We start from the raw sequence: 24,275 nt of genomic DNA on the forward strand, positions 1-24,275 counted from the left end.
ATCGTGTTTGCTTTGGGTGTAAAGTGGCATGTGTAGTGGTGGACTTGGACGGGGATGCAACCCAACAGCAGCAGCAGGCAACATTTTCGCTTCGTTGTTGCTCCTTGTGATTTACAACAAAACAAATATGCTGGTAGGAGCCGAGGGGTAGCCACGGGAGGTGGAGGCGGGGTCACATGGCTTACCACCCCTCCCTCACCTTGGCAACCCGGCTCTGACTGACTGATTTACAAGGCTGCAAGTTGAGATTGCATGGCGCTGGGTAAATAAAATAAACGCCAGAAGGAGGGAGCCGGCCAAAACGGGGGCAATGGCGAAATGCAGTTTCGCATTTCGCAATTCGTTCCTTGAGCTGCGTCGAAATGCAATTCCCTTTTTTCGCATTTCGCGAAATAATTAAAAGTTAAGGAAACGACCCGCCGTCGGGCATCAGATGCAGGATTCGCAAGGACATTGCTGCATCTGCTGGCTGGCTGGACCAACTTAGTTGCCGGCTAAGTGCTGTGTGGGCCAGTTAATTGCAGAGCTGCACCAGCAGCGGCAGGTGCCAAGGTTGCTGCTAAAAAATGCAACAGGAAGCCACACCCACACCTACACCCACCGACAGCCACACCCACACCCACATAGCACCAATCTTTCCGTCGTGTTGCAGGCTTTTCGATAACTTTTTCGGTTCCGCCCTTTGTTTGCTCACATGCACCGGCGTTGCAGATCGGCGTATTTATCAACGGAAATCATAAATAAAAGTCCGCCGCATATTTCATGCACAAACACACACACACGAACAGCCGCCGAAAACCAACAGGCCGCACATGTGACATATTTTTTTATCTCTTTTAATTTACAATCACGCTCATTCCGAATTTTAATTGTTGCATAAACGAAGCGGACTGCGGCCGAGGCTGGGGCACATCTGAGCCACACTCTCTGCCACTTCGGTGGCCGTGTCTGCTGTCCGATGCGCTTTCTTCTTTGATTATCAACTGCAATCAGGCTGTGGCTGTGGAGTGAAAGGATGCAGGACCTGGTTCCTGCCAGCCACTCCTGGCCTGAATAAAGTGTGGGAAATATGCTCGAATTTCGTTTAAAATTAATTCCACGTGTCCTTAAACTGCGGGGTAGATCTGATTTCATTGAGAATGGGTTTTTTTTTATGGAAATATCTATGGGAAATATTAGTTTTCAAATGGATTTATATTGTAAACATTATGTAAAACCTAAAATGTAGCTCAAACTCTCTTTTAAAGCATTTCACTGCAAAAATATTTACCCAGAGTCAATATTAAACCAGATGGCAATGTAGATTGATAGGTTAGGTGACTTTGATACAACTTATTTGTTTACCACAAGGGCCACACTGCGTATGAGTAATATTACGTATACGTTATACCAGCAAAAGGTTTACTTTAAGTGAGAATATATAACAGGCGACTCAAGCTGGAATCAGCTTGGAAATCTCGCCACAAAACCGAGTTTTCCTGCTGGGTGGGAGATTTGTGATATATCTGTGTCGGGGCTATTCTCAAAAGTAAAGAAGATTATTGGCTCACCAGAGTGAACCGCAGAAATTAAGTTGAACGGGAAATGCAGCTCTGACATCAGCAGCAATTTCTCATAACCGGAAATCGGAGGAGGAGGAGGACCTGGACGCGAAGCTTTTTATGCCCGGGATATGGCAGGACTGCTCCTTGGCATGAAATTTATGTTTTCCTGCCATAAGTGGCACGGCGTGGCGAAACGGAGCCATTTCGGAAAGGGGTGGCAACCGGCGGGCGGTAGAGGCGTGGCCAGAATTTGTGGATGTGGTCAATGTGCTTGACAAATTGGTTATTGTTATGGTTTTTGCGGATCCCCATTGGATCTCCTGGTTGGGGCACTGAAACACGGAGAGGAAGGAAGACCAAGTCCTCGTAGATTTCCAGTCCATAATGTTGGGGCGCTAAATATGTCTGCTCATTATTTTTGGGCTACGTGAGGGCGACCGCCTCGGGCACTTGACAAAAAAAGGAAATGTCGCGCAAATGCGGCCTCGTTAATTGTTTTGATTAATGAACGAGGTCGGACCCACGACCTCACGTCCCTGTGCCCGAAGTCCGCGGGATCCGGATGGGATTGCGCCTGCCACTTGGCAGTTGCATGTGCGGAGGCGACCTGAATCCACCGCCCAGCCCAGAGCAGCCCATTCCATCCCCATTCCAGTTTGCTGTTTATTCGATTTTGTCGTGCACTGAATTTCCTTATTTTGCACTCGGCTCCACACACACATTTGGAACCTTCTTGGCCCCCGTTTGGTTTTATTTACTTTTCGGATTTTTCAATTAATTTAATGCAGCAGTTTGGCGCTTGTTGCATACCCCTGGATTGCGTGCCGCCTGGTGCAAAGGCACACACGCACACACAACGTCAGTAATTAGAAAATTGTGGCACTTTGTTAGCCATGGTCCACATTCTGCTGTATAGGGCCAAGTGTGCAATTTGCGGAGCAACTAAATTGAGCGATTTGCCATCAAATCCTTAAAACGAAAGGGAAAAAGTTGAAATGTTAATTAAAAATATTATTTAGCTAAAGTCCGAGGTAAATAGTTGGGCAAGCCAATGGCATTTGTCGGACAAAGGTTAGCATTTATTTTTGAATTATGTTTTCCTTTGTTGCAATTGCAATTGTTCAATTTTAACGATTTTTATTTAAATCAATCTTTGCATGAAATATTTTAAATCAAATGGTAGAAGTAATTATTAAAGTATTTCCAAAGAAAATAACTTTAATAATAATATATAATTTATATAACTCTCAGAATATGTAAAATATAGCCCATAACGAAGAGCCTTTCAAGTAATAAATTTTCCCCTAACAACATAGATTTTAATTAATCACAAGTCCACTTACCAGCTTGAACAACGACTTGATTTACTCTTTGCCGTGCGGGTCTGGGAAAATCGAGGAAAATTAAAGCTAGGGCGAAAAAAACAATGGGATAGAAATAAGTATTAAAACATAAGCTCGGCACCGGCACCGGGAATCTGTTAAAGTGGGAACGGAGTGAGCCTTGGGGAAGAGAGGCTGAAACGGAGAAGTTAATGCCACTTCAGCTGGCAGCTGCCTGACAACGTCCAGATACCACGATGGTGGCGGCGATGCTATGGCCATGTCCAGGGCTATGGCTACGATGGCGATGGCGACGGCGACGACGACGACGTTGCATGCATGCCATGTGCCATGGACTTGGAGGCTCTGTGACAACAAGCGCTTGACAGCCGGGCAGCCAGTCAGCCAGTCACTCGGTCACCCGGAGTCTCCTCCGGCTGACCCGAAGTCCGGCCAAAGGAGGGAACAGAATGGAGGAAGAGGACACTCCTGAGCCAGGCGAGCGCTACCCTGCTGGATGTGCACTAATTGCGGCCGCTGGCCAGCATGTTACTCGTAAAATGAAATGGATTTCCATCAACAATTGGCCAGCGAAGTGGGCCGAGCTGAGCCGGGCGAACAATGGGCTATGCCGAGTTTTCCGAGTGCTCAAAGAGGAGAGCGAATGGCTCGGCGATCTTTGCTGCAAATGGGTTAGGCATTTTAACTTATGATGGATTATGGCTTCGGCCGTGTGTGCAAAGTTGGCGCCGCAGTTGTTGTTATGGCAGCGCTGAGAGCTGGCCACAATGTCCCGCATAATAATGCGATTGCCGGGAAGTGGACCGTGACTGGAGCACGGGTCAGCTGCAACCACTAACCGGGCTCCTTTCCGTTCTTTCCGTGCTTTCAGTGCTTCTCCTGCAACTGCTGCCGGAAGGCGAACACATGCTGCCACATGGGGGCAAAAGTAGAGGCAGAAACAGGAGGCAGGCAGGAGAAGGCAGCATACAGGACACTCCGAAGGACACCACTCGGGAGTGGGAGGCAGCAGGATGTGTGTGGGTGATGGGCAACAAGTGAGCTGGTCTGCAGCAAGGACAAACCAAAGTCAAATGCTGGCCACAAAAATTGAAAAACGGTGTGGGATATGTTGACATGGGAGACATGAGAGAAGAACCAAACTGAAAGAAAATTATGTAGATTACGTTATTGTACATGGGAAATCCTTGTAGGACACACAAACACACTCGCGCAAGCAGTCCGTCCCTGTGAGCAACAGTGTGCAATAGAATCGAACAATTGGCAAGTGGAGAAGGAGAGAAACGGAAGTCATACATGGATCTGAAGGTGGGCACTCCGACTCCCCCGTCTATCGGTGGATGTCGCAGTCCAAAACGACAACTCCGTTGACGCTTACTCCACGGGAATTGCCCTTTGAATAGTGTGGAAAAAATGTAGTTATTATAGGGGAATAGACCAAAGAATACCTACTTGAAAGTAAGCCATAATTTCGCATATATTTTCATCAGTTTGTCGGAAATCGAAAGATATTATTTATAAAGATCTCAATCGATTCTTAGACTTAGTCAAAAGAACACTGTAGGATTTGTGATTTTTTGGGGTACTATACTTAATATGTTTAGCAGAATGTCTTTATCTTTACGTATACAATATACCCTCAGACTCGTTCAATTCCGGTTGTACAAAAGGGAGAAACAGTGGACCAAATTGTAAGCGGGGTAAACATATAAAATCGGACAGGACTTCGAGATGGACAATGGCGAGGAGGAGACATCAGGGTATCCGGACGGATGGAGGTGAGGGCCAGCTTGTCCTGGCAAGCGTTCGTAGTGGTTGCCTCAATTGTGGACATGCCACAGAGCTCACAAGGATGCTTACATGTAAAATCACTGAAAAATTCTGCAGCAGCTGAAAGCAGAAGCAGAAAACGGATGGGAAAGCCAAACGAATGAATGAACAGGGAAAACACAATTTAGCAGAAACAAACAAACAAACAAACAAAACAGAATTCAGCGGGCACCGAAGGCGATGCCAGCGGTGGTGAAGGAGTGCCACAGGATGGGGAGATTCGCTCGGCAGAGCCGTTTTTTTTTTCATTGAGCAGACATTAAGAAAAAATAACAAAGTCAACAGCAACAATTCTGTGCAGCATAATAGCGGCAACATAGCATTGGCGTCAGTGGCAAGGATACTCGACGGCAACAAAAGAAACCAACAAATCCATGCAAATCGGATTTTCTGATTTGGTTGCTGCCGCCCACGGCTCCCCCTTCCCCTCCCCCTTTTTGGTGTCCCTGGCGCCGACAAAACTTGCCATTTGTTGTACGGACCATGCTGCCGCTGCTGCCTCGTTTTTTACAATTCTTTTTTGCTGCATTTGACTTTAGTTTCAGTTGCCCCTCAGCTGCTATTTGCTTTGGCATTCAGCTCTGGCAACAATTGCAGCCAAGGCACAGCTCGTTAGCGCTCCAGCTCCTGCTTCTGCTGGTGCGCCAATAGTGCCACTGTTGCTACTGCCGGCCAGTCATCCTCTGGGGTCGCATTAGCTGCACATCAATACGTATGGGGGCCTGTTGTTAGGCTATTTATAAATGATATTACGTATACGTATCGATGTCCCAATTTAAAGAGCAAACAAAAGGCCGAGTTGGCACAAGAGAACTTTAGCCAAAAGAAGAATGTTGCGAGTAAAATGGTCACTGGTCATTCAGGCCCGGCTTACTTAGATCCTCTCATTACGGAGGCCTTTTCAGTAGCTCTGAAAAGAAGGGCTTTCCGCCTTGAAATTCCCTGAAATTGAATGCTAAACAAGTCTCTAAGTTTATTAATTAAGCTTCGAATCAGTCGTCAGACTATCACAGGTATTTCTTAAATATTTATATTCCGATTTTCGAATCCACATTAAACCGACACTTTGCTGGCGGGGTCGATAAACAGAGATTGATCTGAGGATCTGATATGAAAATGAAATCAATTTTAGCTATTGAACCAGAGAAATCCAACAGGACAGAATCTGACATTCAATGCCCTGACAGCGCAGGAGAGATGAGATGAGATGAGATGAAACCGCGGTGACAGGCAACACTCAGCTGGCGGACAGCATCCTGCTCGGATTAGAGGCGAGTGTCGCAAAGTTTGCCGGCGGCAGTCAACATCCTGTTCCTGTTCCCAGGCAGGGGCCACGTCACAGCTCCAACCGCCATTCCTGTCGTGCATTATGAATTAAAAACGTTGCCAAGTTGCGGCATATAAATGGCCATGTCAACGGCACCGTGGCAGCCTATTAAGTGCTTTTTGCTTTTCGCTTTTCGCCTTCATTGTTTCCCGGCCGGCCTTTTGAGTGGCACTTGTTACACGCACAGCCAGAATGCCAGTCTGGCAGCTACATAGTTAGTCAGGCATCCGCATCCAGTGGGCGGCCCTTGTCGGTAAAATGGATTTACCAGCCTGGCACATTTCATCCTGAGCCTTTGTTTTCCCTTTTCGAGGAGGGGGGAGTCTTCTTTCTTCTGCTGCTCCTTTCCTTTTCGTTTGGATGCGGCGCGCGGCTAAAAGCATGCAAGTGCTTTGCCAATTGCTAAACGCATTACAGGCGACTTAGGCGCCGCTTACGGCTCTGGTAAACTGAATTAAGCTTTTAAAATTTAAGTTAATTTGCCAGGTGGCCTGAGAAACCCACTGTCGTTCCTTAGAACTCACATCCGGCTCTGGCACTTGCCGAGCCCATTTGGAAACGGGGCTTAATTACAGGCAGCTTCGCTTTGTCTTGCCCGGGGAGACTAAGGTGCATACGTGACCCACTTCCGGTGCCACAAAAGGGGAATAGCGAATGGCGAATGGCGAATGGCGGATTGCGAAAATGCAAAGGTGTGAAGGCTGCCAGAGTGAGAGTCGTCATACATTTGTTTTTTTCTCATTTTTCTTTTCCCTTGCTCGCCTTCATTATGCGCCTGTTTTTCCCCTCTTAGCCAAGTTGGCCTTATTTTGCCGGCTGCGACGTCGTCGCTTTTTAAATCTTGGCTTATTTTTAGCATAATAAATATCGTATGCAAATATTTATGCGGCAGCGTGAGACTGTTTATGTGTTTATGTGTGTGTCTTTGTTGGTCTCTCTCTCCCGTGTCTGTATCTGTGAAATTTTCACCTGTGCCGGTGCCTCTGCTGTGTTGCCGCTTGTCGCATTCAACTAGCCGAGGCAGCCGAGGCAGAGGCACATACGATAAATACAAGCAAGCAAGCAGCGTCGAGTGGCGTTCGTGTTGTTGCCATAATGCATTAGAAGCGGTAAAGGACTTTATGTAAACATGTCACACACACACACACACACACGCAGGCCTATGGATCCTGTGCCAGAGTGTCTCTGTGTGTGAGTGTGTCCTGGGGATGGGGGCAAAGACAGAGAGGTACCGGGACAACAAGTAGCTCATAACGTGAAAACAGCAGCCAAACGACAACAGGAAGTAGAACGGGCACGACTACGGCAACGAGAATGGCATTGAGAACAGCACCCAGAACCAGAAGTTGCAGCAGAGGCAGTCAGACACTGAAAGAAATACATTTATTAAAGTAAAGGAAATGCTATAGCACAAAATTACCTGAAAGTTTCCTTAACACATTGACTCAAACTTACAAAATTATTTAAGTCTCCCTAGAAACATTCATATATTTTCCCAAGTGTGCCAAATTCAGGTCCTGCCACAGGACCTAGCCCCACCAGGCTGCAAGGCACCTGCCTGCCTCGTGTTCGGGACGAAAACAATGCCCGGAAATGAGGTGCACACACGCACAGCAGCAGCGCACATGGGCACATTCTGTACGTATACGTGTGCAAGATTCGGGCCTTGTTTGGGTTTTGTTTTAGGACCCCGCCGCACTTTCCTCTGGCCAAAAACTCAGCGGCTCACACAACCACTTGCACAATCGCTTTCGTTTCTGGCCAGGCATGGCGCAACGGCGGCAAAAGACATTTTGGGTCGCCAGTTCTTTGCGGTAATTTCATGCCATTTGCACCTTGCAATTTTCCCGGCTGAACTCTCGGGATTTTGTTCACTTTATTCCGCTTTTTTGAGGGAAATTATATATATTATTTTTTGAGGTTATTTAACAAAATGCAGCGGTGTACACGTATACCGTTCCTTAATGCTTACCGGGTATTTCATTAGCCAAGGTGAACTTTTCAATTTGCCGCCTGCCGTCGCCCATCAGCTAACTTACCATATCCTGTTGGAATAGATTTGGAATAGGTAAACAGGAGGAGGAGTTTCCTGCCCGGCTTAGTTGAACTGAGTTGCTGATGGCCACACAATGCTGCAGGGACGCAGGATTCCGGGACGCACATGTGATTCGGATCGCATTTAAAATACCGTTATGTCTGTCTGTCAAATTTCCCATTTAAAGTTTTTCCTCAAGCCAGCAGAGCTCTGTGTGTAACCAGTCGGAGCCAAGCTACTCCAATCTCTGGCAGCCTGAAAACTTTTCCATTTTCATTTCCATTCCATCATGTGCGGCGCCGGATGGCAGATGGGCATATGGGCATGGAGATGTGTGAGGATGTGTGAGGATGTGTGAGGATGTGTGAGGAGATGGGTCGTCAACTCTGCCGGCTCACTTAAATGTCTACACAGCCATCACGGGGCAACACACAAAAGGTGAGCCGCCTGCATTGGGCTATGACAACTGGATGGAGTAAATAAAATAAACCAAGTTTGCATTTACGCAACTCCAAGAGCTCCGGGCTCCTCCGAGCGGAGCACTCGACAGCTGAATGGATACAGTGCCCAAGTCGCGCCACCATTCCATCTATCTGCAGATGCATCCTTTACGTATATGTATATGTTATGTCTCCAAAGGAAGACATCCTCCTTCCAAGAGGGCCTCTGATGAGCGTCATTGACGTGGGGATAGAATGGATCGTGAGTGGAAAAATACTGCCTGAAAGGGGATGCATAAATTATGAGAAAATATATAGAACACAGAAAAGGTTGATGCCTCCGGTTTACATTTATATGGTAATATAGACTTTATTTATAGTTTTTGAAAAATTTTACAAAATAATCAAATATACATACACATACGTTTCTAGTCACATATACATTCAATACCGAAGATGTCTGTAGGTGTGTAGGTTAGTATTATTATTACTTTAAAGTAGAATTGTACACGCACGGCTCGTGTCTTGCCTTGGTTTTTTGTTGCACTAACAAAATAGGATAAACTATAAACTATAAACTATAACTAAGCTGTAAATTACACATCCCTCTCTATATATTCAGGTGTACATACATATATGCTGAGTACCGATATCATCATGTAGCTAACTTATCGATGGGCTCCAGTCGCCGGACCAAAGCAACTTTCCGTGGGGATTCGTGGGAATCGTTTGGGTTCAGGGTTGGGATGGCGGGTCATTGGATCTGGGGCCGTTTTTCTTTTTCTTTTGTTATAATAATTGTATCGCTTGTAAGTGTTACACATCAATATACATACACACGAACGTAAATTATAAGTTTACGATAATTCACTTAACGCTCTTGCGGCCAATCGTATTAATTACACATATACTTCTTTGTTATTTTGCGGTCCAAACTCCCCCTGACCGATTTATTTAGGTTCTATATAAAAGCTGAATGTGTATCTTGTATATGGCTGAGTTAATTCGGAAATCAATTACGATATTTTCCTATACACATACATATACGTCTTTACGTCTTCGTTAATCTCAATACAATATTTACTTATAGTCTAGCTCATACATGTGCGAATGCATCAAGAGTGCACTGGCTTGGCTTTCGGTGTTAGTTTCGGTTTCGATTTCGACTTAAATTTCGGAATGCTAAAAAGGATAATACAGGGTGCTGAAGAGAGAGAACCAAATTCGAAAGGTGCCGTTTTGCGTTTTGTGAAGCAACGATACGAGTATTGAACTATGAGTACCTATCATATCATATCATATATCATATGAGATTCGAGACTGCGGTGCAATATATATTTACATAAAAACAACCTTGGCCGCACCCTGTGTTCGGTGTTCGAGAGTAAACTGCCTATTGGGGGGTATTATTTATAAAGACTATTATATATTTTTCATTTATTATATCCCACTGATGTGAATCATATTTATTTACACTTACGCACTAATTGTAATCCGAAATCCATATGGAAGTTTCTATATGCTTTGCCTTTTTGTTGTGGCTGTGGCTCCGCTTGCAGTGGATTATTAATTTACATACCAAATCAATAGGTTTTGTTTCCTAATTTAATTGCATTTATGCGGTCAATTAAGCTACTTAGCTGCTACATACATACAAATCGCAAAAAGCTAGAAAAACGCCGTCTGCTTTAAGCCATCTCAAATGCAAATGCTGCAAATTAGTTTAAGTTGCTCCATTTTCTTTATCTGAATTCCGGCTAAGCTGCTGCATGGCGTGGCTCGTATCCGATAATTAGGTAATGCATTTATGTATCAATTAAATTAACTATCTGCATAACGCTACGAATTTCCTCCTCTATGCATCGAGTACTTGCTATTTATTAGTTCATATTTTTGTGTGTTTTTCTTTTCCTTTCGATCGTCGAGTGACTATTTCTTTGGTGCAGTTTATACCTAAAAGTATGCAATAAAATCTATGTACACGGGGAATGGGGGTGCCAGTAATGGTCGCCGGATGTGCGAAGGAGGATATGGGGGAATCTGAGGGTGTGTGTGTGTATGCTTTAGGGGTACTAGTTTGAACAGTTGCATGCTCTTTTACATTGATTGTTACATGTATAATGTATGGTTCCGTTTTCCGTTGTGTGGTTAATTCACTAAACTCGAAATTGGTTTTTCCTTTTTGCTTGAGAAATTCGAATCGAACAATGAGAAATCGTAGCGCGAATGCTTTTAATTACGCTTATGCATAATATTTATATATATTTATATATAGATTTTCTTTTATTCTACCAGTTTACGACTAGACTAGAGTTTGTGAGTAGACGTCGGTCGGCGTTCCATTGCGTCCCCAATTCGAAGTTGATGTCGAAGTGCTATTGGCGAAGAAATTCATGGCTCAAATCGAAGCGGGTGATTAGGCCACGAGCAGACTTAGGGCCACGGTGGCCGAACTCAAGGCCAGAAGGCCCAGTTTCTGCCTGTTGATGGCACTGCTGCCGTAGAAGGTGACACTCAGGTCCCGCATCTCGTTATCTGCAATTAAGATAGATGGAAATCGCTTTTATTAATCCGCTCCTGAACGCTGATCAAACAAATGGTTACATAGAAATCCGGCGCAATGTATGCATTTCAATATCCATCGGGCCGTGGCCATAAAACAAATTGGTTGGGCATGCAAGTCAACATATTTGAAATGGACGAAATTCCCCCTTTATATGTATATATTTTTTGTTTTGTTTTATCAAAGGGACACAACATGCACACCTCTGCATTGGAAATCCTCTATAGCCGTGCATTCGCACACCTGCCATCTAAACGGACATTAAAACTTGTTTTCCGTTCATCTCTCTGTATTTGGTTTTAGTTTTCGGTTCTGTTGTTGATCGAGCAGTGAAATGGCACGCCAAATAGTTGCTAAACTGCGCGGACAAACGCATATGCATTCGAATATATATACTATACTATATATATATATATTCATGGAATGTCCAATTTTAATTTCTTATTATTTCTTTTTTTTTACAGTTCCTTGTTTTCTTTTTCAGGCTTTAGCTTAGCGCAAATATGGCGCAGTGTGTACAGGAGTATTATATGTAAAATAAATATCATGCGGATGAAAACATGCAAAGAGATATTGGTATGGAGATAGATAGAGACAGAGACAAAGAGAGAAAGAGAAATGTATAGGATAAAAGAGCGAGATAGAGAGAGAGAGAGAGAGAGAGACAGAGGGAGTGAGAGTGAAAGTGATAGCTAGACTAACCTGACAGACCGTGATTCAAATAGGTTGACAGATCGACAGGCCCATCTGCAATTAGTACGTGGAGCAGTCGATGAAAGTTAGGATAGTCGAGAGAGAGTAAAAGGGGGATGGAGGTGCTATCGATACGGCTTAAGGCTTATTGGTGGTGCTGCTACTATTAAGTAAAATGTCCGCTTCGACATTTAAATCAAATCCATGCGGGCAAATAAATCATTAACGCTTAAAGTGCAATCTGCAATCAGATGGATTTACTTTTACGCAGACTACTGCGACTGCCACTGTGAATGCGAATCCGGATGCAGATGGCCAATCAAGTGGGCGGCCAGGAGGAGATTCAGCAATGAGGTCATTCCTCGGCAGGCTGGCAGGCAGCTCATTTCGTTAAGGCCGCCAATTAAAACGGCAACGTTCTGCATCTGTCAATAATGACAAATGAGCATTTGGCCAGCGGAGCGCGACTCAAAAGCGAAGCTGACTCTGTAAACACCCGTAAATGAAGGACCAGCCCGACCGCCGCCCTCGATAAGCTGCTGCATATATCATTTGCCGCCCATCGACTTTAATGAAACATCCTGGCTGCCAGGGACATTGACTTCTTTATCGAATGCAATGCGATGCCTGTCAGGAGTTTGTGGGCGCTACGAGCAAAACTTATAAATATGTGATGGCCTGCCAGCCTGCCAGCCAGTTAGCTGCCATATCTAAGGCGTACAGATCTCGCAAAAGGACCGCTGCGGTCCTGTATCCTTGTAACCCTCCCTCCTCCCTCGCATCAGTAGTGATTGCTGACACTCTGAATGGACAGGCAACATTGAGTGCCGAGAGGATAGCGCCGAATGCCGGACGTGATATCAATGTAGGTTGCATGTTGCACACATGTTTGCCCAGCAACCGGGACAGCTTATCTATCCAGGCATCTGGGCTGCCAACGCCTCGAAACATGACACCTTTAATTTTCAAATAGACACACGAATTATATGCCATAAGCATACTCTACACAGAGGCTCTTGTGTGCTTAAATATTAAAATATAGCTTAAAAGAAATTTATGAGAAACTCATGTTTTTATGGAAACATAAATAGAAAATGAATGCTGACAGTCATTTTACTTTGAATGTAATAAATATAAATCTAATGAAATGATTCTAAAGGTTTTGTTATAATTTTGTGCTGTGTCTTTTACTTGACTATTGGTTTTAGTTTTTCCCTCTTGCAACAACATTTTCAACCTGAGGTTATTACATAACCTTTGGTTATAATTTAGTTGGAGGTCAAGTAATTAGTAAATTGAATCTTTGTCTTGGTAACTAATAAGTTTCACTCAACAGGTTTTCTCGTTGTACCAACAAGTTATATCAAAGATAAATACAAACCTTAATAATTATAATAATGACAGAATAATATGAACATTGTGGTGTTGGTAAATAAATGGATTTTCACAAACCACTTCAATTACTTAATAAGTAAGTTGCCCCAAATTGAAAGTCTCTGCCGCTGGGAAGAATTTCTGAAACTGTGTTGCAAGTACATATTTATTTCGCAATCTCTTTGATTAAGGGCTGCCTGATTCTGATTCAGATTTTATTGTTTGTCTAAACGCAAACATTTCCAGCCTTTGGGCCATTTATTTGACCATTTAGTCCTGTACACGCCGGTTAAGCGACTAAGAAAAATGGCCAGCGGGCGGTGATCAAATGCATTGCACACACAAGCACACACTGTGGGCATTACCATATAAATTCCCCAACTGTCAACATAAAATAAAAGCAAATTGTCAATTGCGGTGCCAGCAAACGCTGGCAATTTTGTAATGAAAACAGACGCGACCACGGACCCGTGATGCTGCAGAAGATGCAGGATGCAGGATGCAGGATGCAGTAGAGATGGAGCTGAAGCTGGACTCGTGACCATGTGGCTGTCCGGCTAATGTGGTCCGTTGAATGCTGCACTTGCATCGGCTGTCGTTGCGACTTTTATTGCTTGCGGTTGGCGGCACAAAACCGTAACGTCACTTGTGATTTCTCGTTTGTGCTCCTAAATAAGCGCTCCCGCCGCCATCGATGTCGCCGCAGTGGCGTGACCGTGGTCCATGGCATCGACAATTCGAGGCTGCCATATAGGGTCCGGCTTTCGGCACCTGTCCGGATTTAGCTCTTCCTCCACGCTTACTCTTCACGTAATAGCATTGCGGTGCGGCAACAAATACAAAATGGCCAAATGCAATCCGCATGGATTTTGTTGCTGCTGCTGCTTTTACACAGACAGAAAAGCATGATTTTACTATATATAAACCAATGAGAAAATATCTTATTAATTCCTTGTAGGTTTATTTTTTGCAATTTAAAGTTTTAGGTATCAATTTTAATTTCATGTTGCATGCAACTTTGGCTCAGTGTAGACGTATTGATGGTCCTGCTGATGTCGCTGGTGTCTGTAAGTACAGGAGGCAAATCCGATTTTTCGCATAGTGGGCATGACGAGGACTAGGATTGGCATTGGCCCCAGGGACCGATGCCCCAGCCCGACAGTTTATTACAGATTCGCGAAGTGCTGCGGCCGCCTCACCACGGATTTTGAAGTTTTATTTTTTTGTTGTTTGTAGCCAGCGGCAGCAACATTTCAACAGCGAACTCCGCACGCACTGGCTTGTTCCTCGTTTGTCGCAAAATGTCCGCTGCTGACCACACGGATTTGGGCCCTCCATTATGTATACCGGTAGTTGTGTGTCCGTTTTTTTTTTGGTTTCTTGTTCGACGGTCAAGTGGGCTCGGTGGCCCGACCCTTAAAGCCCTGATTAAAGCCCCGGTTGCTGACATACAATGCATTTTCGCATTTCTTTGTGCCAACGAGCACTCAGCAACTTGCGGCAAGAAACTCCGGCAAACCGTGTGTGTCTGTGTGTCTGCATGGAGAGAAGATCCTTGCTCCTTGGTGTCGGGATGGCATTGTGGGACCTGCACTTTACATAAACATAACATTCACGTGGAGAATTCGCATTACACATCTTGCAACTGAGAGCGGTGCTATTTTTGCCAGTGCTTGTTATGCTGCCACTACAAAACTTCTACTTCTGCCATCTCTTGGCTCATTTCCCCTACATTTTTTTTCGCCGTTCTCTTACGTATATATCTATGTATGTATGTATGCCTGGGCAAACTTTGCAGCTTACATGCCGGCAAACAAAAAAATGAAGGCGAAAAAAAGCGATGATGCTGCTGGAGTTGTTGGTGGAGCCTCGGCTAAAGTATTCCTGCCGGCAACACAAAAGCTTCAAACGCACAGGGACGGCGTCCTGAGGAGCTGAGGGGGGATACGTAGGAGCTGGATCCAAGGATACGATACGATGGCCGTCGACTAGGACGAGTAAATTGAAAGTTTCGAGCAGACGCTCGCTGCCAGAAGCGGCGACGCATTCTAAGGGACATGCAGCGAGGGTCCACTTTGTCATCGTTTGAATGCCTCGCCTTGTTGCTGCTGTTGCTTTTACTGTTGCTGTTGCTGCTGCTGCTGCTGCTGCTGCTGCTGCTAGTGTGGAGGTAGTTGCTGTTATTGCAGCGCTCCTCAGTTGGCAGTTTCAGCAAGTTTTACGCAACTTTCAACGAGTCTTTCATTTTCTGATATTCCTTCCCGTCCAAACCCCCCAAACACACACACACACACACACACACACACAAATACAAACAGAGCGAACACTCGTTGCCGCACTTTATGTTGTAATTTTATTTAACTTCTTTTTTTGCTTTATGTCGAGTATTTTTTCGCGTGCACAAAATGCATTATTTTTTATGTCTCTATGTGCCCCGGCCCTGTGACCCCGCGTGCCTTGCCGTCGTTACTATAACTGAGCTCTATGATGTAAATAGCTGCATACCTAGCATCTACCGGAGTCTATTCCACAAAACCAGCTCAACCTCCTGCAACTTCTCTGCCTCCCCATCCTCCTTACGCATCTAGACAACGACTATGACAAACAGAAAAAAAACAATGGCAGCCAGGATAATATCAGCGGCACAAAGACGAGGACTCGTAAAAATTAAATGCACTTAAAGGCCATTCAGAATGTGGATAATATGACGAGGGAAATCGATGTTGATATGTCCTTTGGGTGTCCTTAGGCTGACCCACACTGCCAGGATAAAAAGTACTTTTGCTTAGGAAACACTCTATTCAAGTGCTTAAATTATGAGAGCTAACGAGTATAGAAATCAATTCAAAAAGAGCTTCAGAATTAACTAAAGAATACTTTGTAAATAGAAACTTTGCTCCTGTTCAAATAATATCTCTTCCTTTAGAATCCTTTATCCGACTCGAACTTGTAGAGTTTGTAGATTTGGTAGAGAAGCTGTTGGAGTGCAGTCGTTTCACAAACGTCATTTCCAGCACGAATGTGTCCTACCTGCGGAAGCCTGTCATATAGTGTCTGTTGGGATCTTAAATGTCCAAAGGTCCTGCCATTCCTTCCCGCTCTCTCTCTCTCTCTCTCTCTCTTCTCTCTCTCTCTCTGTCCTCAATTGGCATTTTCCTTTCTCTTGGTGGCCAGGCTAATGTCATGAATGCTGGCTGGAGTCCTGGACCCGTAGGACACGTAGCCCGGGTAAATGAACTGGCGATACTGGCTGTGTTTGTGTATCTGCTAGGACGATTGTCGTCCTTTGGCATTACCGTTACTGTTATTGTGCGAGGACTGCAGTTGTAGTTATGACACTCGAGGCTCATTAGTTGCCGCTTTGCTGGATTGCACCTTGTTGTTGCTGCTTGTAATGTTGGTATTGGTGGTGGTTCTTATTGCATCGCATACTAGACCACTAATTGCGTAAATTGTTTGCGTTTCGAAAATATAATGAAGTCATTTCCATTAGCACAAAAGCGAACCCATAAATTGCCACCAAACGAAGTTGCTTTCGCTTTGAAAGCGAACCGTTGGAACTTCGCATTTCAATGGCGCGCATAATGAAGTTCTTCCCTGGCAGAGCTTTGTGCAAGGCATCTTACGGATACGGGGGATACGTGTCTCACTCGCAGACCGTCAAAAGCAACACGTCTTTGCCAGGCGACATTGATACCTTCCCATCCTGGTCCTGGTCCTTGTCCTGGCCCTAGCCCTGTCGCGTCCTGAATGTGCCATTCTCTGTGCGGCATTCACGTTTTGCTTTATTAAATTTCCGCCGCCTCGCAGGACTTTTCTGTGCAAGTATCTCACTCGCCATGTGCGTGTTTATTGCGTCTTTCTTTTGGCTTTTGTTATTGTTTCTGCTGTTGCTGTTGCGACTGCATATTTATGCGTTTGTTTGCCAGGCAACGTGGCAGCAGACCCATCACCGTAACTGCAACAGCCTCAGCAGCGGCATTGAACTGTGCACTATTTGCATTTGCATGCATTTCGCATGGCAGCCAAAAGATGGCAAGACGCAGGATCTCGTTCTGGTTGCGGTCCTGTCTCTGGTTCTGGCTCTGGAGCCAGTGATGGTGCCGTTGCTGGCGCCGACAAATGTGCGTCATTTGCATGGAAAATCGCTTTTCTGGTGGACCCCGTTTTCGCCGCTTTTCCCGCCGCAGAAATTCCGTATGCAATGCAACAATAGTTTTGCATATAAATGGATTTCGAGTGCGCATTTAGAGGTCCACAGTGTGTCTACCCCAAAAAACCCACCTGCCTGGCTGCCATGTCGTGCATCTTTGTTTATTTCTCGCTTCCTGCAAAGGAATTGGAGGGAAGGACCAGCTTCAGCATCCAATTAGCGAGAGTCTTGTGTAACCATTTCGATTCTCATTATGCAGAGTCAAATGTGTGGCCCCAAAAACTTGCCATCAATTAGTTATGCGCACGTTCGCTCAACCGTTCCCTCAAATTGACTGACAACGCGGCGTATACTTGATGGGTGCGCTTGGTCGAACTGGAAAATAATAATAGTGTTAGGCTAGAAGAGTGCTATTTGTCGGACAGCTTTATTAATATTCCCCATTAGGTATGGTTCAATTGATCTGAAAGGGATCTCATTAAAGCCCAGAGGCGGCAATAAAGTCCGCGGCCTTTCACCTGAGAGAGTGCACGAAACAAAAAAACTGTGTGTGATTTAACTGACATGCTGTGCATGTGCCGGATGGAGTGCAAGTGTGAGTGCGACATTAAGGATGAAGCTCTCGCAACGGATACAAACGAGGGACTGCGACGTGTTCACTTTACGCTTCACTTGGCCCTCGTCAGTAATAAATTTAACAGCATTAAGTTATGACAGCCTGAACATATTTTCCCGCGGGCTGTGATACAAAGCGTTTGCTTTTTTTTCGTTTCTGTTTGTTTGTGAAGCTGCAGTTTCACTGTGATTTTTGCAGATTATCAGCGAAAACAGCGTATAATTCGAAATTATTATGCATGCGGTCGGCAGCAGAAGGTATACAAACCGATAAAGGATTCTGTTGACACTCGGCTAGCCGAGCAGGTAATACTCTAAAACAGGAAAGGAAATTAAATTCCGGAAGCTGGAGATTATATACTCTTGCAGTTTGCTAATTAATTAGAGGATCTTATCGGAAATCTACATAACTAAGCTTAAAATACACATTATTTTATATAACAATTGTTTGGCTAAATCACAGTTTTTAAAATACCATGATTTTGTGAAAAATGCATTTGTTTCAATTCGGAAAGCTTTCCTATGTTAGTTCTTATAAGGTTAATGATTCTGCATACTCTATTCAACATTTAAAAAAAATTCAAATTCTTATTAATTATTGGATAATTTTAACGATGTAATCCCTTAAAAAAATTTTCAAAATTTTGAAAATAATAAATTTTTGCCAAACTAGCTATATCGATTCGTCTGTTAATGCTGATCAAGAATATATATGCTTTATGGGGTCGGAAATGATTCCTTCAATGTGTTTTACACTTCTGACTGAAACTATAATCCTATGCAAGGTTATATATAACCTGAATGTATTAAAACAAATACATATCTCTTAGGGATAATTTCCCTATTTTTAAATTACAAATTTTATATAGTTAAGTAAGGAAAAAGATAATCAAGCTCGCACTTACCATTCGATGATGTGGAAAAGACAAAACTGTTGGTCAAATCGCTCCATCCGTAACGATTCCTGCAATTGATAAGCATTCTCTGTATTAATAATACAACTCAGGAACATTAGCCTGGTATTAATATGCTAATTGTGGCAAATGAGCCGAGTCGGATGCACCGACGCTGACAGGTCCACTGTCCTCGGGTCATAAATAATACCTGAAGTGGCCAAATTAGCAGGACATCGAGAACAGTGGAGTTGACAGCTATGTACATGGTTTCATCAAAATTATTAGCAAATATATCGAAAATGATATAAAATAAACATTGTTGCACAGTATTCATTAACAATGAAGCTTTCTCTCTTTCTCTATTAAATTCAAATTACATTAAAATGTTCCTTTTTTTGGCCACTGTGCGCCTCATTTCGCTTTAATCCTGGCACGCACAAACAATTGATTCGATTGCCTGTAACTGAAACTGCTTTTTGTTTTTAAATTTCACCCACCTGGACTGAACGGTGGCCTCGTAGTGCTGGTCAGGATCCAGACCGCGCACCATGTAGCTCATGCCCTGAGCATAGTGATGCGATAGGGGAATGGCCGGCAGGACGACATTGCGCCAGTCGTTGTGGCCCCAGTGCATCATGTTGCCGTAGCCGGCGTAGTTGCCACCGAGACCGACTCCAAGTCCGGCCATGCTGCTGCTGCTGCTGCTGCCAGTGCCAGAGCGATGTGAATGAAGTCCGGAGCCGTACATCTGTGATGAGGATGAGGAGAGCGAGGAGGAGGGTGAATCGATGGCGTTGCCAACGACCTCGTGTCCTTGCGGCAGCTTGCGGAAGGACAACTTGTACTCCTCGATGGGTGAATGCGAGTCCACGGCCCAGGAGATGTTGTATCTGAAAATGGGGGGAAAAGAACGAAGGGTTAGTGGTTATCGGCAGCTTTTGCGTGCAACAGTTGGTGGGGGATTTATTCCGAGGCGCTTCCAATCAATATGTAATTGTTAAATTCTCCATTGAGAGCTGGTGTTGCTGCAGTTAAGGCAAACACGCAAGCTTCAGTCACGTCAGCAGCAACAAAAGCTGAAAGTGTAACTAAAGCCATCGGAAAAGCAGTAGTGCAACCACTTTGTCCATTTTATGGACAGATTTTTGGGGTTTCTTTAATGATATATACGTAGGAAGTAAATCTTCACTCTTTCTTTAAGTCCCTTGGGTTATTGTGGTATTTCGGGATGCACATTCACAAATTATTTTGAATAATAATTTTACTCTTTGTCATACTATTAAATTATATAGTTATTGCCGATTATTTATTTAAATGCATCGTAAATAAGATGGGAGATGGAATGGAGTTTAAAAGTTTAATTAAACCAAACAAAGCTAAATTTTAGACTTTATTTTGCGAAATAGTTAATTGATCGTGCTTTGTAAATGTCTTTGCTCTTCTGGTATCCTTTTTTCCCCATGATTTTTTCGGTTTATTTGTCCTTTTTGTGACCTGTCAGCACTGGGGAGCAGGAGCTGCAACAGGACTGGCAGCTTCCAGAATGACAACAACATCGTAATCAATGGAAACGTGGCTGGCGACAATGGCCGGGTTAAGATACTGCGTATGAGCCAACCCGCTGATGCATTGTTGTCGGGCTGCGATGCTGCTGCTGCTGCTGCAGTCTTAACATAATACCCGCTTGCTCCTTTGTTATTGGCTCCTTGTTTGCTCAGCTGCCCCCCTCCCTTCCTGACTGCAGCATCTAGAAGTCACACCCACCCATCCCGATGCTGAGGGGCTGCTCGCACAATGCGTCCATTCAACCGAGAAGCTAACAGTCCTGCCACATTCTCAGCTCAAGTGTAAATGAAGTTATATGACCGGTCCCCGACTTGTGCCCGGTGCATTGTGCCATGCCGTGATTAGGGAGCTAGCCAGTCGCCAAGGAGGGTGTGCTAAATGCATTTTTGGCCATTGGCCCCGATGGCTTAAAGGTTGTCGCACTCCCACCCGGCGGGACCGAGAGCTTTAAGATGGAGCAGCTCATTAGTTGCCGGAGCTGCTGATGGACAAAGTTATTTATGGGCACACTCCAGTGGAGCTGCTCGAGTAAACAACTAATTAGGTGACCCCATCCCATTCTTGTTCCAAGGATGTCGCAATTCGCCATTACAAAAGGCGCAAGTTCATTGCTTTGCGATAAAGTCGGCACACAATTTGAATGCTAATCAGCACAGGGATGAAGAGGAGGGAGTTTTTGGGGGCTGCCAGCCTGTAAACAAAGGTCCTTCGTCCTTCCTGTTTTGTCGGCACGACTGCCATTATTTGTTTTGCTCTCGATGTATTCTGTATGATTATTGGGCCATGCGAACTAATAACTTGAAGTCTCGGGACGGTCACAATAAAAACATAAAACGCCAATCAGAAAAGTTTTCGCATATAGCATAAAACTAACGCTGGCAATAAAAATGATTATTAACAATTGAAGAGCCGGCGACTGGCGCCAGAATCGCTTTTGGTACTTTGTGTGCTTCGGGGCTGCTGTTGGCCTTTTTGGTAGCCTTAATTGCCGGCACCAGTTTCCGGCATTGGCATCGGCAGCAGATCAAAACCAAATGAAATGGAATGAAATCAGCGCAAAAGTTGACATGGCCGATGCTCGGTTAGTTGCTTTTTGCCGAGTTGCTAACGGGGCGTATGCGCAATATGGCTGTGGCCCAAATTATAATGGCTTCCCAGTGCTCTCCTCACATCGCAGTTAGAAAATGTTTTCAGATTATTGGATTCAATTCGCGTTCAATTATTGAAAGGTGGAATTGGAAGTGGGAGTGACACAAACACACACCCAGCTCTATATATTCAGATCGAGTAAATTTATCTAGCAGTCGTCGTTCTGTGCGACTGAGATGTGTGGGCTTGTTTGTCGCCTGACTGACTGACTGACTGACTGACTGACTGACTGACTGACTGTCTCGTCTCCCCCGCTTTGCTCTACCACGCTTTGTCTGCCCACTTAAAAGGCGAGCGTGTGTGTTTGATGACAGCTAATCCAATTAAAAGTTTCATACGTTACGTATAAGCAGTGCACGAGGGCTGTCCCGACGTCAGTCTTTCAGTCGGTTGCCATGTCAGTCAACGGAATGAATCTAATAAAGTTGCCCCGTCCGGGGGCAGTGCATCATCTACGTTATACGTTCTATGTTCTACGCTCAAAGTCCATTGTCCAATCAGCTTGTAAAGTCGGACATTTGCCACGGATTTTGCATTTTATGCTCAATAATTGGGTTGTGAATGGCTCTTGGTTCTGGTAATTAGGCGGACAAGTTTCGTTGTCTAACTTGGCACGTGTCTGCACACTTCGCTCTCTCTCCATCTTTCTGAAAAGGAGTGGCACTCGCATTCGTGATGCACTTACCTGTCCTTGTACTGACTGATTGGCGGCGAATTAAAAACGGCAACGTTCGGTTTTCCGCTCAACTGGAGGGTCTTGCGTGCCTTGCCCAGTTGGTTCTCGGCCACGCAGGAGTAGTTGCCGAAGTCCTGCGGATGCACTTTGCGTATAATCAGCGTGTGCCGCGATCCCCGCGTCTCCATGATGTGCCGCTCTGTGGTATCCAGTTGCATGGTGTCTTTGAACCAAATTACCTGTAAATAATTGAAAAGTTGGTCAATCGAGGCGAGCACGAGTTGCGAGCGAGTGTGCGTGATTGGGTTTGAGCTTGGTATAGGGTTGAAAGAGATTGGGGGGCAAAAGTTAAGACGATTTGCGGCTAGTACTTCCACTTGGACTTCCTCAAACGACTTTGACTCCGTCTCCGTCTCCGACTCCGACTCCTCCTTTACTTGCACTTCATGCGGCTGTCACTTGAGCGTCAATTAAGCGTAATTCCTGTTGAAATTGAAAACCAGATCGACGTGCTCCGCCGATGGGTATTGATTTTCCATCAGATTTTCCACAGCCCAATGGCTGCTGGTGCTGATATTTCGACCCTCTCCACCTCTCTCACATGAAATTCATCTTCGATTCCGCATTGTTTGTCTCTATTTGTTTGTTACATATTTTCAGCCAACATTCGACAACATGTTTTGTGTGTCAAGTGCGCCGGAATCGGAATCCGGGGTCCGGGGTCCGTATCCACACACCCGAATCCAAGTCCTGTGCAAATATATCCCGGAAAAGGACGCCCGACGCCACGTGGTTCGTGTGCGAATTACAAGGACTGACAGCACGGGGTGTGCGTGTTTTGTAAATGAATTGGACGCGAGTCGCTGCAGCGCCGGCCTGTCGCCGCCCTGACAGTTCGCAGACAGGATACGTAGGGATACCCTGGGATACGTCGGGATACGCTAGGATACGGCCCACAGTCGCCAGATAAGCAAGGACAGAACGCACGAATTAACAACGGATAGGGGCCAGGGAGGGGGGACATGGCGGCAGCAGGTGCTCCACGGCATGACGCACATACCAAAATCCAATCTCCAGTTCCCACAAAGGCGCAGAGATATTAAAACAAATAGATGAAAAAAATTACAGAACCAGACCAGAGAGGGAGAGAATGTGTGGGTTAGCCAGCCTATCTATGGCATTTCTATTTCTATTTTCAAGTCTAGTATTTATTTGCTGCTCCCCGGGTGAGATTAGTTAACGCCGGTGGCGGTGTTTTTGGCCGCACATTCCATTAAAATGGCTGTCAGCAGTGCATATGTGTTGTCATATTTTCCACTCACAAACACAAACACGCTTAGACACATCCGCCCATTGGCTATGGGTATGACCGTAGCCGTGTCCCTGTCCGTACGTGTGCAGTTACAGTTATGCCGTCCTGCCATAAATGTTCCTTTTTTTCTCCCCCCTAGTCCTCCGCCTCTTTTATTTGTTGATGTTTGCGTTTTTCATGGCTGCTCCTCCTTCCTTAATTTAAGCTATAGTCTGGTCTTTGGATCACAGCCGTAGCTATCATCATCTTTTTGGCGCCACAGAACTCAACTCAACCGTGCGTAACGAGGCGTAAGTGTTGACGTGGCAGAAAAATGGACAGAAATTATTTTATTTAATATTTTCGCCCGTCGGCAGAAGATGGCTAAGTGAATTAATTGCTCTCCGTCCGCCATCTTTGTTGTTATTAGCGATGCTTGCATCCCTCCTACATCCAGTTCCAGGACTTTGGCGATTGATTGGCCGCCGGTCTGTGTGCACTTCATTAATGGATCCACGCAAATGTTGCGCCAATCAATCTTTTGCACTTGCGCTTAATTTTCAAATGCTTTCTTTTCGCGCGGGCACGTGAACAAGAGAAAGGAAATGGAATCGAATCGGGACGAAATAAGAACAAGAAACTTGGCAAACTTTGAAGCTCCCGAAGCAAAACAAAAGCAGCAATGAGATGGAGAAGCGGCGAAAAATTAGCATTGATGAGCAGCAAAGCGAGAAATACCAATCAACACTAATCAGCCAAAAGGAAGAAAAGAGTATGCGT

At 44.9% G+C, this 24,275-nt stretch overlaps 1 protein-coding gene across 1 annotated transcript in view; it reads right to left on the reverse strand.

The window, feature by feature from the left end:
- Positions 1-8,863: 8,863 nt before the first annotated feature.
- LOC110177431 (lachesin) overlaps positions 8,864-24,275 on the reverse strand; it is a 33,861-nt gene continuing 18,449 nt past the window's right edge. The window contains exons 6-10 of the mRNA XM_086836979.1: positions 22,214-22,443; positions 19,311-19,703; positions 18,823-18,881; positions 11,785-11,829; positions 8,864-11,054 (exon numbers count right to left, since the gene is read on the reverse strand). Coding sequence (XP_086693105.1) covers positions 10,936-11,054; positions 11,785-11,829; positions 18,823-18,881; positions 19,311-19,703; positions 22,214-22,443 — 846 coding nt within the window. The 3' untranslated portion in view covers positions 8,864-10,935. The remainder of the gene's footprint in view (positions 11,055-11,784; positions 11,830-18,822; positions 18,882-19,310; positions 19,704-22,213; positions 22,444-24,275) is intronic.

This window comes from Drosophila serrata, unplaced genomic scaffold (assembly GCF_035046125.1).
Source record: "Drosophila serrata isolate PLE 108 unplaced genomic scaffold, ASM3504612v1 contig_295, whole genome shotgun sequence".
Taxonomy (NCBI): domain Eukaryota; kingdom Metazoa; phylum Arthropoda; class Insecta; order Diptera; family Drosophilidae; genus Drosophila; species Drosophila serrata.